At 48.4% G+C, this 16,017-nt stretch overlaps 1 protein-coding gene across 1 annotated transcript in view; it reads right to left on the bottom strand.

Annotated features, from left to right (window-relative positions):
* Cdh1 (cadherin 1) overlaps positions 1-14,204 on the bottom strand; it is a 66,566-nt gene extending 52,362 nt beyond the window's left edge. Inside the window, exons 1-2 of the mRNA XM_021220343.2 lie at positions 14,042-14,204; positions 13,159-13,285 (exon numbers count right to left, since the gene is read on the bottom strand). Coding sequence (XP_021076002.1) covers positions 13,159-13,285; positions 14,042-14,095 — 181 coding nt within the window. The 5' untranslated portion in view covers positions 14,096-14,204. The remainder of the gene's footprint in view (positions 1-13,158; positions 13,286-14,041) is intronic.
* Positions 14,205-16,017: the final 1,813 nt, after the last annotated feature.

Raw genomic sequence — 16,017 nt, 5'->3', positions numbered from 1 at the left:
GGGGGAGGGGGGAGGGGAGAAGGCATAAATGACTCTAGTAGAAAAAAAACCAGCTGAGGTGGCCGAGGAGGTCATTTCAAAACCAAAGACTCTAATCTGAGCCCAGAGACCTCTGAGGTGCACAAAGGGTGTGTGCCCCTCCCCTCTTCCTCACTGTGAATAATGTTACCCAGACTCACCCTAAACTTCCAGGCTAGATCCGCCTGCCTCAGTCTCCCCAATGGCTGGGATAACAGGTGGATGGAGCAGGAGGTTTCCTTTCAGATGTAGATTAGAAGTTCACCCTCTTTATTTTATGGACTTCCTCCACGGGTTTAGTCAGGCCTGGGGGCTGGGTGGTCATGAAACTGGCTACCTGAACTTCAATTCACCAAGAAGCTGCTAAACACCAGCCATGTCTGCAGAACTCCTGAGCAGGAAGCCAGGGAACAGGGACAAATAACATGCAGAGTGAGGGGCCTTGGAACAATGAACCCTAAATGAAATACCTGTGCCAGATCCCTCGCCTTAGGGGGCCCCAGGGAGCCCAGCAAAGAGGATATTGGAGAACATCAAGGAAACATAATGTGAACAATGCATGTATGAACTCAGAGACTGTAGCTGCACGCATAGGGCTGTACCAAACAGGGGGGCCTTAGAACTGAGAAAAGTGGGCACATGGCCCCACCCCTAACCCAGAAGCTATCTCCAACTACTAACCACTTGCAAGTGAAAAATTAGTTCTAAGTGTGTCTCGTTGGAGAAACAAACCACCCAGTTTTAGGGCCCCGGCCGGCCAACACAAAACAAACTCAACAGCAGCAGCCCGGGAAGTTGTCTCAAAATGTTGTGCCAGGACATTTGTTTCTAATCTTCCGGGTCATTTACATACATTACGGCTTCCGGTTTTGTGTTTTTATGGAACTCCTGTTTGCGTGTAAACGTGTTCGTGTGTCTCTGTGTCTTCGTCTCTCAGGCTTTCTCTCTTTCTCCCATTGTTTGTTCTGTCCTATTTCCAATTTGCTTTCACCTTATGATTCCTCTTTTAGATTCCTGTTTGCTAAGGAGAGAGAGACAGCCAGCTTGAAAGGGTGTCGATCCAGATGGGTGATGTCATGGTTGATTCACTCTTTGAAAGAGAAACCTTCCCAGGTGAGGTCGCTCTATGACTCAGGACCCTGCCGCACCTGTTCAAGTACCCAAGTATGTCCCACTCCTGACTCAGGGAGTGACGTTTTCTGATAGGAAAGCCGCGACTTTCCCACAAACAGGTTGCTCAGCTTGCTCCCTTTTCAAACACTCCCACACAGGCATTGTGAGGAATCTGTGGGGGAGGAGGTCTGCAGTCTCAAGTCTTGCTGGCTTCTCCGATTCCACATCAGCAGCGGGTCACCAAGGGCAGCGCTCAAGAGGCTGTGATAGAAATGGACCATCTCTCCGGACTACCATGAGAACTTTGGGGAACCAGACTAGAGCCATTTTCCTTAGGCAACAAGCCAAGAGGTGGGGTGGCTGGGAAAAGAGCCCTCGATTCTGGTTCGAACCGGATACCCTTTGAAAGACGCCAGGGCTGTTCCCGCCCTCAGGCTTGTTCAGTGAATGCTACCATAAGTGCTTGAAAGAGTGGGAGGTCAGCACCCACAGGACCCAATCTAACTTTATGCAAGGCCCAATGGGTTCCATGTTTTTAAACCCATACTGGCGGAGTCCACCTTTAACCCCAGAGCTCCAGAAGCAGAGGCAGGTGGATCTCTGAGTTCAAGGTCAGCCTGGTCTACAAAGTCCCAGGACAGCCAGGAATACACAGAAAAATTCTGTCTCAGAAAATAGATAAATGAAAAAAAAAAGAAAAAAGAAAAAAAAGAAAACAGATAAATGGATGGATAGATGGATGGGCCGGCAAGCCTGGAGCCCATGTATCTTAGACAAGCACTCTAATACTGAGCTATTTCACAACAATTTTTTGCTTTTAATTTATGTTTTACTTTTATTCCTGGATATGTACTGTGTGAGGCAGAAGCTAGCAAATCTCTGATTTCCAGGGCAGCATGGTCTACAAAGTCAGGTCCAGATCAAAGGCTACATGGTTAAGACCTTGTCTCAAAAAGATGTAATGTCCTGTATTTTGATTTGGCACCTCTATCCATGAAACAGAATGAATGATGCATCTTCCATATGGATGTAGAACTCTACTATCAATGGATATTGACTGGTCAACTGGATGGGTCTTAGCCCCAAGAGCTGGTATTTGATGGGGGTAGCTTTGCATTTTTGTCTTTGAGCTTTCTACATCTCTCTTCTAGCTCCTTCCAAGAGGACCTGCCAAGAACTAGAAGGTCTTGAACAATGAATGGGCTGCAGAATGAAGGTGAGAGGGCTCAGCTGAGAGAGCCTGCTTCAGGGACCTGCTGCCTGACAACGGGGAGGCAAACGGGTGTCAGGTGTACCTTGAGATTTCCATCTGGCGCTTCCTTAACACACAGAAGTGTGAGGCCCAAGTGACTCATCTGACCTTTAGACTCTGGGCAGCAAACTTTGTAACAAGACAATTAGGTAAGGTTACACTGTAGCTGTGCAGGGCTCAGAGAAACCAGGGGGTGCCAAGAAGAAACACAGGACCTGAGAACATAGCATCCCTTCCTCATGTGCTCACACGCTGACAGCCCACTGTATCACTGTTGGCTAGTTTGGTTTTGGTGTGTGTGTGTATGTGTGTGTGTATGAGAGAGAAGAGAGAGAGAGAGAGAGAGAGAGAGAGAGAGAGAGAGAGAGAGAGAGAGAGAATATATCAAACTCAGGATGCCAAGAGGTGCAACATTTACATTTACTCTGAACCATGTCACTGGAACCCATTTTATCTTAGAAAACAACAAAACCCACAGCACAGCTTCTAAAAAGAACTGTACAGAGCCATATATACCTTCTGAACTCACTCTCATTCCTCCGTTCACTCATTCAACAGATGAGGTCTAAGAACTTGCCATGACCTTAGCCTCTGTTCTGCCTGCAGTACAGCTCAAGAGCCAACAACGCAGAACTCCCTGCCCTCCTCGAATTTGTGTTTTTATGGAAGAAGACTATGAACTGAGGAAATACACAAACCGCACGACAGGTTCAGTGGTGGAAAGTGCCAGAAAGGCTGGGGATGTAGCTCAGCAATAGGGTACTTGCATAGCCTGCACAAGGCCCTGCGTCTCATTCCCACCAAAACAGGGGGGAGGGGGACTCCAGAAAAATAAAGCAAAGAGAGGGGTTCTCATTGCATGGGCAACATCTTAGCAAAGCTTTGAAGGACACAGGTAAGTGGCACAGACATCACCAACAAGTAATACATAGAGTATGACTGTACACACCTGAGATGCTACTACTTCCAGACAGGAGTATTAGGAGTTCAAAACCAGCCTCAGCCTGAGCTATCATGGTATTCTGAGTACAATCAGGAAGCAAAGCATCTGGACGAAGTCCATGTGGGGAGTGGGGTTAAAATGAAGACTCAAGGCATGGGGCTGCGGTGGGAGGAGGGACCCAGAGCTTTGGAAGTCATCGGCAGGATTTTTATTCGGTGTCAAACAGGGAATCCCAGGCAACTTTAAACAGGATGAGTACTTCCTAATTTAATTTTTTAAGGAAATTATCACTCTGGCCAAGCACAGTAGCACATGCCTTTAATCTCAGCACTTGAGAGGCAGAGGCAAGTGGATAGATATGCCTCTCTGAGTTTGAAGCCAGCCACATTTACATAGTGAGATCCAGGCCAGCCAGCCAAGGCTACATGAGACCCTGTCTCATTAAACACACACACACACACACACACACAGAGAGAGAGAGAGAGAGAGAGAGAGAGAGAGAGAGAGAGAGATCACTGGATGGAGAAAGGTGATGTTGGAAGAGAAGGGAGGGAATAGGGACGAGAACCCGAAAGAAGGATCTCCTTTGGAAACAGATGGCTCTGCATGCCAAACCACAGGAACAGGTGTTAGTTTAGTCTTGAACTTGTCCAGGTGAAATAAATCTGAAACACTTTCGGCTTCTTACAAGCTCTCCTAATTACAAAGCTAAGTAATTATTATCTAGGACGAGGCCAATTATTCCACAGGGGCCAGTGCTGGTCCCCATTTATGAGCTTGTTCATGGGGAACAGGTTCATCTTCAGGCACACCACATCTGGTCCTCGTGGTAGCATCCAAGCATCGTCCCCTCCCCACCTCTCACATCTCCCACGTCTGCTGTCTGCCTTATGTGCCCTAAGCAAGTCCTAGTTGGAGCTCACTTGTTAGAAGTGTGGACCATTTTCCTTCCCACCTCTCCATGCCTCCATCCTAGAGGAGATCTCCCCTCCCCACCCTACCCATCACGGAACCCAGAAAACTGAAAAACGACAGGCCTGCTCAGATAGCATGTATCAGATGTATGTGAAGGCCAAGAGGCTGGGTCTCAGGCCCACCATCTCACATACTAGGTGGTGGGCTGATGCAGGAGGCTACAGAGCAAGCTCAAAGCCAGCCTGGGAAACTGTGAGGCCCCGTCTCAAGTTAAGTTTTTAAAAAGCATGAGGATGGAGATGTATCTCAAGGATAGCAGGCCTGCCTAGGAGTTAGGTCTCCTAGGAGTTAGGGTCCTCTGCATGGCAATAGAGAAGGGAAAGGCTGTGACAAGGGCCCCAAGCAGAAGTAAAGGCAAAGGAGGGGAGGGGCCTCTCAAAGGCAAATAACTGAATTTTAACACCACCAAAATCAATGAGATTGAGGCACAGAGACGGCTTTCCAGGCGGGAGGAAGAAATCCCTGGCCTCGGGAAAGGATGTGGGTTCCGTGGCTCTCAGGAAGGGGGATGGGCTCCACGGGACAGCCTTGAGTCTGGCAGAGGAAAATTGGGTAAGATTCCTCTTTCTGCTTTTCCTCAATGCTAGGAATCAAAGCCAGGGAGGGCTTCACACTCATTAGGCTTGGCCTGACCACAGAGCCACGCCCCAAGACTATTTCTCCCTTTTCCACAGAACATCTTGAGAATTCTACCCGAGAGAAATCTGTGCAGGGGAAGCTCTGGGTGAGGAGACAGGGTGAAGAGGAAGTCTCAGTGCCAGCCATAAGTAAACATTTGTTCACACTGAATTCGAGGCCAGCCAGGTCTACTACATAGCAAGTTCTAGGACAGCTAGAAATGAATACACAGGGGAACCCTGTCTGGAAAACCCAGCAGGTGGGGAAGGGGGAATGGAAAGAGGAAACCCTCACAAGTGGATATAAAGGCCCAACGTTCTAGGGGAGACTTTCCTTAACTGAGCCTGGCCACACCCTCTTACTTACACAGGCTCAGCAGGTAAAACCAATCATGCCTTCGGGGCCCCTCCTCCCAAATACCCTGCAGAAGTCTCAGTAAGCAGAGATTTTTCTGAACCTCCCTGAGGATAGAGGCTAGATTTCTGGGTCCCCCTAGCACCACGGACCAAAGGTGCTCTTGGATCCTGGGCCTCAGGGTAGATAGCCAGATGCCCACACCCTGGCTGGCACCAGGTGTTTACTAGTCAACCGCCTGTGACCTGACTCCTGGTCTGTCACAGGAAAATGGATGTGTGTACATCCGTGTGGTACCGTGGCCCTTTAAAATCCTAGCACTTGGGAGGCAGAGGCGGGCGGATCTTTTTTTTTTTTTTTAGTCTGAGGTCCAGTAAATTTGGGGAGCGGAGGGGTTAAATCTGTGTTTGTGAATGGCACTAGATAACTCAATTCTTGTCCATGGGGGGGGGGGAGGTGAACCAGTCTCAAAAGCTGGGTCAGAGAGCATTTTGCAATGGGTCAACAAATAGGTATCCTTAAGCATGTGTATTATGAAATAGTTCTAGAAAAACTGAGGGTTTGGGGAACAACAAATTTGAGGCCATCCTGATTTCCCAACCCCCAGCTACTCTGGGGCCCGACTTCCAGCCCAGTTTGAACCCCTTTCTGAGGCACGGCAAACCCACTCCCAGCATTGTAAGGAAGAAAACACCATTGGACTTCCTTTTCTGACAAAGGCAGGCTCCGGGTCAACCGTTTGCAAAGCAGTGTTTGCTTAGTATAGAAGCCCAGGGAATGAGGAAACTGGTTTGGCTGGTTTGCTGGGCAGGAGAGAGCTTAGGGGAACTTTCAACCCAACTTTAGAAACAAGGGTATAATGGAAAGGGAAAGTCTTCTACCGCGGGCCCGCAGAGGGTACTTTTTTTTTTTTTTTTTTTAAAGATTTATTTATTATAAAGTACACTGTAAGTACAGTGTAAGTACACTGTAGCTGTCTTCAGACACTCCAGAAGAGGGCGTCAGGTCTTGTTACGGGTGGTTGCGAGCCACCATGTGGTTGCTGGGATTTGAACTCTGGCTGGACCTTCGAAAGAGCAGTCGGGTGCTCTTACCCACTGAGCCATCTCACCAGCCCCAGAGGGTACTCTTAAAGTATTCACTGAGCACTTGGTACACGCCCCCTAGGATATATATGCAGATGGTTATATCCATTTTGCAGATGGGGATACTAAGGCTTAGAGAAGACTGGCCTGGCAAGAGTCCCAGCTAGGGACTCTTGGGTGGTGCACACTTGGGAGGTATAAGCAAGAGGACCAAGAGGACATTCTAAGCCAGGGCCACATGATGAGTTCCAAGCCAGCTCATAAGAGCAGGGCCCAGCATAGAGTGGTGAATCCCTGTATATCAACACCCAGGCAGGCAGGAGGCAGGCAGGTCTCTGAACAACCTAGGGAGCTCTGGGCCAGCCAAGGCTACCCAGTGAGTCTCAAAAGAATAAAGACTGAAGAAAATCACTAAAAAAAAGACTAATCGTTTATTTCCAGATCCCGGTGTGATGTGTCCCTTCTGTGATCTCAGGAAGCTCTCAGAGAGAAGTGCTTGGTTCGCCGGATCTCCGAGAAAGAGGCTAGGGCCAGGCTCAGCTTCCAGGGAGATTGCTGAGCAGAGCCCTCGCAGGTACAATCAGAGATTCCAGCCAACCTCCTGTGCCCTGCTCACTTTCCCGGGCCCGAACTGCCCTGGGAACACAGAATGGAGCCTGAGAAGTAGCAAAGGCTGATTCATGCGTCCATTCATTTGTCCAAAACAAGACTTGCGGGCCTACTGGGTGCCTAAGAAATCTAAGAAATTCCTTCCCCCCCCCCTTCTGTTTCCTCCTCCTCCTCTTACTAAAACAAGGTCTCCGTATGTAGCCCTAGCTAGCCCGAAACCCACTACGGAATCAGATTGTCCTTAAACGTCTAACAATCCCCGTGCCTTGTATTTCACCATGATAAAAAAGCCTGCCCTCCCCCACCAAAAAAAGGGCAGGGTTCCACAGATAGCCCAGGCTAGCCTCACACTTGAGATCCTTCTGCCTCAGCCTTTGAAGCACTGGGATACAGGTGTGGATCACCACACCTGGCTTTATTTCGTGATTCTTGGTAAATTTTTGAAGCAACTTAAGAGACTGGAAGCAGAAAAAAAGACTGGACGCTGACCTCAACAGTCAGGACTGTTTATCTCAAACAGCGCAGGACAGACACTCTCCCATAGGAGAATACAACTGCTAAGGTTCTTTACAACCGGCAGTTTCTCCTTCCTGGAGTTATTTATCCAGACAAGGCTGTTTTTATCTTTACAAACGGTCTTGCTCTGGCTATCACGATGTGGGTCATAGAGGGAGACTGAGTTTGGCAACAGCAGTGATGAGGGAGGGACCAGAGGTTCACTATAGGACTTTGGTCAGGGTGTGGAAGGGTTCAAGACTTTCTTTCCTTTAATCTTCCTTTCAAACAGGGTTTCACTATATAGGCCCGCAGAGCCTGCAATTTCCTATGTAGACCAGGCTGCCCTTGAACTCTGCCTTCTGGGTGCTAGGATTAAATGCCTGCACCACCAGACTTGGCTTTAAAAAACAAACAAAAAAACATAACAGGAACAAAACAAACAAACATTACTTAAGTATACACTCAGATATAAGTATGGAGATTCGAGAATAACCCTTGGGAGTTCTTTCTTTCCTACCACGTGGGTCCTGTGGACCAAATCCAGGTCTTCAGCCTTGGTGGTACCTTTCCCCACTGGTTTTTTTGGTGGTTTTTTTTTTTTGTTTTTTTTTTTTTTGGAGGGGGGTGGACAGGATTTCTCTGTGGAGCCCCATGACTGTCCTTGAACTCAGAGATCTGCCCAGCTCAATCTCCAAGGTGCACCGCCACACCCAACTCACTGGCCCTTCTTTTTTTTTTTTTTTCTGGTTTTTTGAGACAGGGTTTCTCTGTATAGCCCTGGCTGTCCTGGAACTCACTCTGTAGACCAGACTGGTCTCCAACTCAGAAATCCGCCTGCCTCTGCCTCCCGAGTGCTGGGATTAAAGGGGTGCGCCACCACGCCCAGCTCTCACTGGCCCTTCTTATGCCTGCATTCTTTACATTCATGCATTCCACCCCCTCCCATATTTATGTTCAGCCCCATACTCCAGCTAGCACCGGGTGTTTATGAATCAAATATGCATCGATACACATAACACAACAAATATATATGAATTTTTTCATACTCAACAAATGGGTAAACTGAGTCTCACAGTAGTAAACTGACTGATTTATATAAAGACACATTGGTAGCAGATACTGAAATTCAACCAGAGTCTTTCTATACCTTCTCAATGACCTGCTACGCTGATTTCATTCTTCTCCTTAGAAAACTTTATGCCCTGAAAAAGACATCGGGGTGAGGCAGAATAAAACCCCAAACAGCTGAGTCTGGACTATGAGGGGTGTCTCTTGCTGATTTGGGGGGGGCTGGCAGCTTCTGGGAGATTTCAAGAGCTGATTGTCTCCACACCTGGCTTATCTAGCGCTGCTCTTGGAAGGGGAATGTGTAACAGATACCAAGGTGAGCATTTCAGCCAATAAAAGGCCCCAGAGAGTAAACAGGGATTTCCATATCCACCTGGCAGAGAGGGCCCAGTAGGAGCTGAGGCAGCTTTCCTTAAATGGCCTGGCTTAGCCTGTGACCTCACCACCTACACTCCTCGGGAGACACAAAGGCCAGGACAGAATGGCAGCCACTAGTCTCCTTCCTGGGATGGCCCACATGAGCCCTAGTCACCGGCATGAGTAATTATGGAACGTTCAGGAAGTCGGGGGTGGGAAGTGGGTATCTGATGGTGTAAGGTGATCGATCCTACAGCAGGCTTCCATGTTTGCTTTTCTCACTGTCCAAGGCGGCTTTCAGCACATCCTTCAGAATGGAGAAGAAATGGGTGTATTTAGTCCACACAGGTGGCTGCCTGGGAACTAGGTCAATCCATCAAATAACCAAAACCCAGGCCCAAAGCCCAGGCCCGCTTGTCCTACAGACATTGTAAAGCTGTGGAAGCCATCAATTAAAGGATTTACCAGCACCCTACATGGATGTAACTTTGTGTATTAATCCTGTAGCTCTGAAAGGCAAAGGCTAGTAGCTTGGATCCCTGAAAAGTTTGTGCTTAAAAAAAAAATAATAATCTACAACTCTAAAAATAATAATCAACAACTCTAAAGAAGCAACTTAAACTGGACTTGGTGATTGTTGTTGGGAATCCCAGCACTCAGGAAGATGAGGCAGGAGGATCACCATGAGTTCAAGGCTAATCTGCGCTACGCTGTTGAGTTCCATACTAGCCTGGGTTAGACCCTGTCTCAAACCACAGAGTGCTTCACTCCGCCGCACAAGCTAAAATTAGAACAGGGCAGAGATTAGCATAGCCCCTGGAAAAGAATGACACACATACATACATATTAAACAAAAGCAAAAACAAACAAACAAACAAACAAAAAAACAGTGAATCAGCTTTAAAACAAACAAGAACCAGCATAGTGGTACACACTTGTCTCCTAGCCCCAGGAAAATGGGAGCAGAAAGATCACAAATTCAGTCATCCTCTTCTATATAGAGGGTTGCAGGCCAGCCTGAGCTTCCTGGAACCCTGTTTCAAAAAAAAAAAAAACAGAAACAAAAAATAGAAACCGAAGAGCCACAGCTGGTGTCTGCCCAGCACTCAGGAAGCAGAAGCAGAGAGAGAGAGAGATCTCTGTGAGTTCAAGGGCAGCCTGGTCTACAATCGTGAATTCCAAGCCAGCTAAGGCTATATAGTGAGATCCTATCTCAAAAACAAACAAAAACCAAAAACAGAACAAATAAACAAATCAGCCTAACTAAAGGCTATGCTTGGATAGTGGAGGGGTTTGGGTTTTCAGTTTTGAAGATTCTGCATTATAGAAGCCAGAGAATCTACAGGCGGACATCGGGAGGATGCTAACAGAGCTCATCAAAGCCTGTTTGTGACCTTTAAGCCACCAGTGTCAGATGCTCAGGACCCTGCATAGTGGAACCTGGAGCCAAGGCCACAATCCTCGGTTTCCCCAGGAGGTCCAAAGTGTCCCCACCTTCCTTAATGAAGGCAATTTCTTTTACACAAAGCAGTTTCTGGGGATACAATGTGTGATTTCTGGAAAGATAGCTCTGATCTAGCGCAATCCCACACTCCACTGGTGCAATCAGATCCCGGGTAAGCAGTGATGGAGCCTTAGCTTAAAGGGAACTGGAACCAGCCACGGGGAAGCATGGAAGCTTGTGGGATGCTGCGAGGGTACTTCTACCTTAAACCACCGGGGTGCAGGGTGGGGGGGTGCGGGGCCGCTCTCTACCTTCCCAGGGGCATGCTCTCAGCCGGGGCTCTCTACCTCCTGCTGAGAATGCTCTATCGCCAGCCTCCGCTCAGCTCCCCTACCTGAAGACCTCTGTCCTCAGTCTATTTCACAATGGACTCTGTTTTCCCCAAACAAGCACAAGCATCTTTCTTCCTTTCTTCCTTCCTTTCTTTCCTTCAACCCTTCTCTCTCTCTTTCCTTCCTTCCTCTTTTTCCTTCTTGGTTGTTTTGTTGTTGTTGTTGTTGTTGTTTTCTGGGGTTTTTTTTTTGTTTTTAGAAAAGGTCTCTTAATCCCAGCACTTGGGAGGCAGAGGCAGGTGGATTTCTGAGTTCGAGGCCAGCCTGGTCTACAAAGTGAGTTCCAGGACAGCCAGAGCTATACAGAGAAACCCTGTCTCAAAAATCCAAAAAAAAAAAAAAAAAAAAGAGAGAGAGAAAGGTCTCATTTCACTCTGTAGCCCAGGTTAGTCTGTAAATCACTACTTAGACCTGGCTGACCTCAAACCTACAACTTTTAGCAATCCTGTTGCCTCAGCCTCCCAAGGGCTGATCACAGGTGGGAACCACCACAGCCGGCATCACACACACTGTACTTCTGGGAGTACTGGTCACAGGCATGAACCACCGAAGGGGCAGCTCACCCACTTCCCTCTCTTTTGTTTTCATCCTCTCTCTCTCTTTGAGAGAAAAGGAAACCAAAAAGAGGACCAGTCGTAGATGCTTCAGGCTCCTGACTTCCTTGAGGACTGGAATGGTGTCCACCCTCCAGAAGTTCTCTATTTTTTACCTTAGGTAAATGATGCACTCACCTGACGGGGTGAGAGTGAACAGGTGGTACTATCAGTTTTTAAGTGATCTTGTCACTGATACACAGTGGTGTGAGTGACTAGACACTAGCACTTAGAGGTGTAAATTAAAGCCGGGTCAGCGCCAAGGTGACCCTGGAATCCCGGCACTAGAGTCTGAAGCAGGAAAATCAAATTGTGAATTCCAGACCAGCCCATGTCACATAGGGATATCCTGTCTCATAAAAAAAAAAAAAAAAAAAAAAAAAAAAAAAACGAACAAATCAACGCAACCAACACACTGGTGGCTAAGTGCCTGGCTAACATGTAACAACAGGCTGTAGGTTTCGCCCTCAGCATTGCTAACAAAGACTGTCCTAACTCAGGCACACATACGTATCAGCAAGCCACCAGGACTTGCACTGGGATCCTTAATATATAAGCACTCCTGTTTCCAAGCCCACCAAGCTCAACCCTGAGCGACGTGACGTCTACTAATTTATTCTCAGACACTCACTGCCGTCCTTGGAAACATCCTAGAACACTCATCCCTCACACTAAGCCCATCCCAATGTGTCACTGAAGGCAGGCCATCCCGACATGCTCTCAGCACCCTACCAGAGGCTCAAATTCGTCCTTGGGCAGGAATCACATGGAGACTGGCTGAAAGATTCCTGACCATTCTAACTAACCTCAGGGCCACAGGGCTGCAGTCTTTCTGGACCCAAAGAAAGCTCCACAAAAACCAGTCAGGTCTCAGAAAAGCAAGTTAAGACTAACCAGTCGGGCTGCTATTTTCTCTGTAAGGTGCACCTCCAAACCTGGGCCCAACTTCCAAAGCTCACAGCAAAATTTTAGAAACCATCATGATTGCAGTAGATTTTTCAGGTGGCTTATGGCTGGAAGAACAAACTATTCCCAGAAAGGGATTGTGTGTGACTTCTCCTTTTAAAATTATTCCTTCTTGTTTATTGTACTTTGGGGATCAACTAAAATCATGAGAGGGGTAAGGTCATGTTGGTGCAAAAGAAGCACCTGAAAACCAGGGAAAATAGTTAAAGAAACATCAACAAAAACCTGGTCCTCTTGCCTTGCTCCCAGCCATTCCCAACAGTTATACAAAGAAAATTCTAGATTATCACAATAAGACCTGAATGTATATTGAGTGTTTGAATGAATGAGTCAGAGCTACCTTTTTTTTTCTTAAAAGAAAATAAAAAACAAAATAAAACTATTCCTTGGGAAAGCAACACCTGTATTGAATATTTTTATCTTTATGAACAAAAACCACAAGTCATTATGAGCCGGTTCCTCAGTGACTATACCTAAATAGTGGAAGTCAAATCCCCGTTCAAACGCCTGCCCTGCTGACCCGTGAAGTCACTCTATGAGCCTCCAATTGCTCCTCATTAAATGGAAATACAGTCCAACTGGCTCTACCCAGCAGGTTTGGCGGTCTGAAATGATAGACCGGCTCCAGTAATCAGTTGGAGGAATACCGATGACCTCTAAATACCCTTGGCCCATTTCTGCCCCGTATAAATAGCAGAGCCAGACATATCTACCTTGATCAACCACAATCGATAAATAAGACTCCCAAATCTGCCGTAAATTCCAAGGGAGAGTTTTGTCCGTTCCACCCTACCAGTATAACTAGCACAATTTCTTGGCGCCTTCCCTACCTGACCCCGCTCGGCCGAGTAACACCAGCGAAGTTTCCCTTACCTATGCCCAGGACGTGGCCTCTCTCCAGGTGTCCCTCCGGCACCAGGAAGGTGTAGACCTCAGAACTGAAGCCGGGGCTGCAGGGCTCAGGCTCCGGCTTCGACTCCTGGCAAAGCCATGAGGAGACCTGGGGTGGAGGAAAAGCAAGCAAACTGGTGACTTAAGGTGGGTTCCCAGCAGCCCACACCGAAACCAAGAGTAACCCTTCCCTAGCCTCGGGCGCCGGGATTGGTGGGAGGACCCCCCTCGGGGCACACAGGGACGCTATCCGCTCATCCCGAAACCAGCCGCCAAGCTCCAAGAACCTTTGGGGGAGGGGACATCTGGGGCCACCACCTGGCAATCCAGACCACCTTCCACTCCTAGCTCCATTTGCATCTCACTGGAGACGCCTTTTACTCTTCCGGACACCACTTTCCTTCGACCGCGAACGGTCTCAACGCACACCCTCAGACTCTTCTCTGGTACCCCAATCTACGGTCCCTCCCTAACAGGACAGGTGCTTTTATGAGACTAAAATAAAATCCCTTTCCTTATTTCGGATCGTCCGCGCTACTTCTGCTCCCCCACCTTCTACAGGCAGCCCCCCCATCCTGCTCCACGCCTCCTCTATCCGTCTCAAATAGGGACCCTGCTCAACCCGGGGTCCCGGGAGCCGGCAGCGTCGCGCGCCCCCACCTGGAAACCTGCGCCAGAGGCGACCACTCCGCGTCCGCCTGGACCTCCCTCCCACTCCACAGCACTCAGCCCCGCACCACGCAGCGCCCAGGGCGATCTAGCCCTCTGGATCCCAACTTTCTTGGAAGGAGGGAAGCGGGACCGCAGCCGGCAGAAAAACACAGCGAAGCTGGTCATGGGACCCGAGTCGGGACCCTCCACATACCTGCAGGAGCAGCAGGAACAGGAGCGCGGAGAAGCTGCGGCACCGGGCTCCCATAGCTGGCCGGGCGGACTCCGAGCAAACACTGAGCTCGGGTGCGGTCGGGCAGGGCCGGGTTAGGCCGGGCTGGAGTCTAGCAGAAGTTCCTGCGAACTCGGTAGTGCGCCGCGGCTCCCACACCAGTGAGCAGGGCAGAGGCTGCGGCCGCCAGGTGAGCCCGCAGACACCGCCCCCGGCGCCGCTGATTGGCTGGGGACGCACCTGCAGGTGGCAGCCAAGGAACCGTGCAGCCCTCAACTTCCTCCGCCCCTGTCTGTAGTTGGTGGCAAGGGGCGGGCCTTAGGAGACTTCTCCGCTTCCTATTCCACAGTCGTTCGAATCCTAACCTAGCTGTGCTCTGAACCACGGAGACATGGAGTTACAAAGGGTAACTCTTCATCTAGGGTTCTGTCTTGTTTCGTATGTCTTTATTTTGTTTGGTTGGATGAGTTTGTTTGCTTTGGTTTACATTGTCTTAAGGATTTTAAATGACATTTTAACGTGGGGGGGGGGGTGCGCGCGCGAGCACGATCGTATGTTCGCAAACGCTGGTGCCACAGACCGAGTGTGGAAATAAGATGACAGCCTGCAAGAGTCAATTCTCTTCTTCCACCAAGAGGGTCCTGGGATTGCATTGCTGCGATCAGCCTTTACTGACTGAGCTATTTCTCCGGCGGTTGTATTTTGTTTGTTTGTTTGTTTGTTTTCCAGCCCAAGTGGGCCTGGAATTGTCTTAACCTCAGCCATCCTCCTGTTTCAGTCTCCCGAATGCTGGCATTGCACAAGTGGGGCACCAGGCCAGGCAATTCTAATTTTCTAACACCCTTACGGCTCCCTTTTGAGAGCCCAGCATGGCTTTGAACTCACCATTGTCCAGGCTCAGCCTTCTCACTTCTGGGCTGGAGCTACAGGTACCCACTACCTTATTGCCCTGCTAAAATCTGTTCTCTTAACTTCAGTTCTCAGGACTAAGTAACCCAGGCTGGCTTTGACCTTGGGACCCCCACGCAGCAGCATCCTAAATGCTGGGAGTACAATACGCATCCCACATCCATCAGTTTTTTGTTTTGTTGTTTTGGGTTTTTTTATTTTAAAATTTTTATTTACATTGGTGTTCTCCCTCTGTGTATGTCTATGTGAGGGTATCAGAGCTCCTAGAACTGGAATTACAGGCAGCTGTAAACTACCATGTGGTTGCTGGGATTTGAACATGGGTCCTTTGGAAAAGCAGCCAGTGCTCTCAACCACTGAGCCATCTCTCCAGCTCTCATCAGTTGTTTTGTTGGTTTTTTTTTTTTTTTAATAATTTATTTTGTTTATGTGCATTGGTGTGAGGATGTCAGGTCCCCTGGAACTGGAATTACAGCCAGTTGTGAACTGTCATGGGGTTGCTGGGATTTGAACCCGGTTCCTTTGGAAAAGCAGTCAGTGCTCTCAACCACTGAGCCATCTCTCCAGCCCTCTTCCCATCATTTTATTTTATTTTATTTGTTTTAATGCTGAGCTGGAATCTGTTATTTACCTACAACTTGATATTGTGTAGCGAGTCAATGAGAGACGTTACTAAAATCTGTTACCTAACCTACAACTTGGAATCATGTAGCAAGGCAGTGTTAAAAGAAAGATCAGAACTCAAGCTCTCCTGCTGCACAGATTGAGACTTTTAATGCCATAGTCATGGCATAGCCACCAGCACCTGAGATTTCTGTCCCTGGTACATAATTTTAGGATCAAAAATAAAATAGACGAACATTAGATCAGTTTCCCTGTCTGCCTATTGCCTGCCATGTCCATGTTGCTTGGATACATGAGAACAAAGGCTCTCACCTCTCACCTCTCACTCCTGTTGGTCCAGCCTTGGCAAAACAGAGATTGGGGGTGTGGCTCAGTTTGTCGGGTGCCATACATGAGGCCCTGGGTACCACCCTCAGCACTGTGTA

This window comes from Mus pahari, chromosome 20 (assembly GCF_900095145.1).
Source record: "Mus pahari chromosome 20, PAHARI_EIJ_v1.1, whole genome shotgun sequence".
NCBI lineage: Eukaryota > Metazoa > Chordata > Mammalia > Rodentia > Muridae > Mus > Mus pahari.
This window is presented reverse-complemented; position numbering and strand designations above follow the sequence as displayed.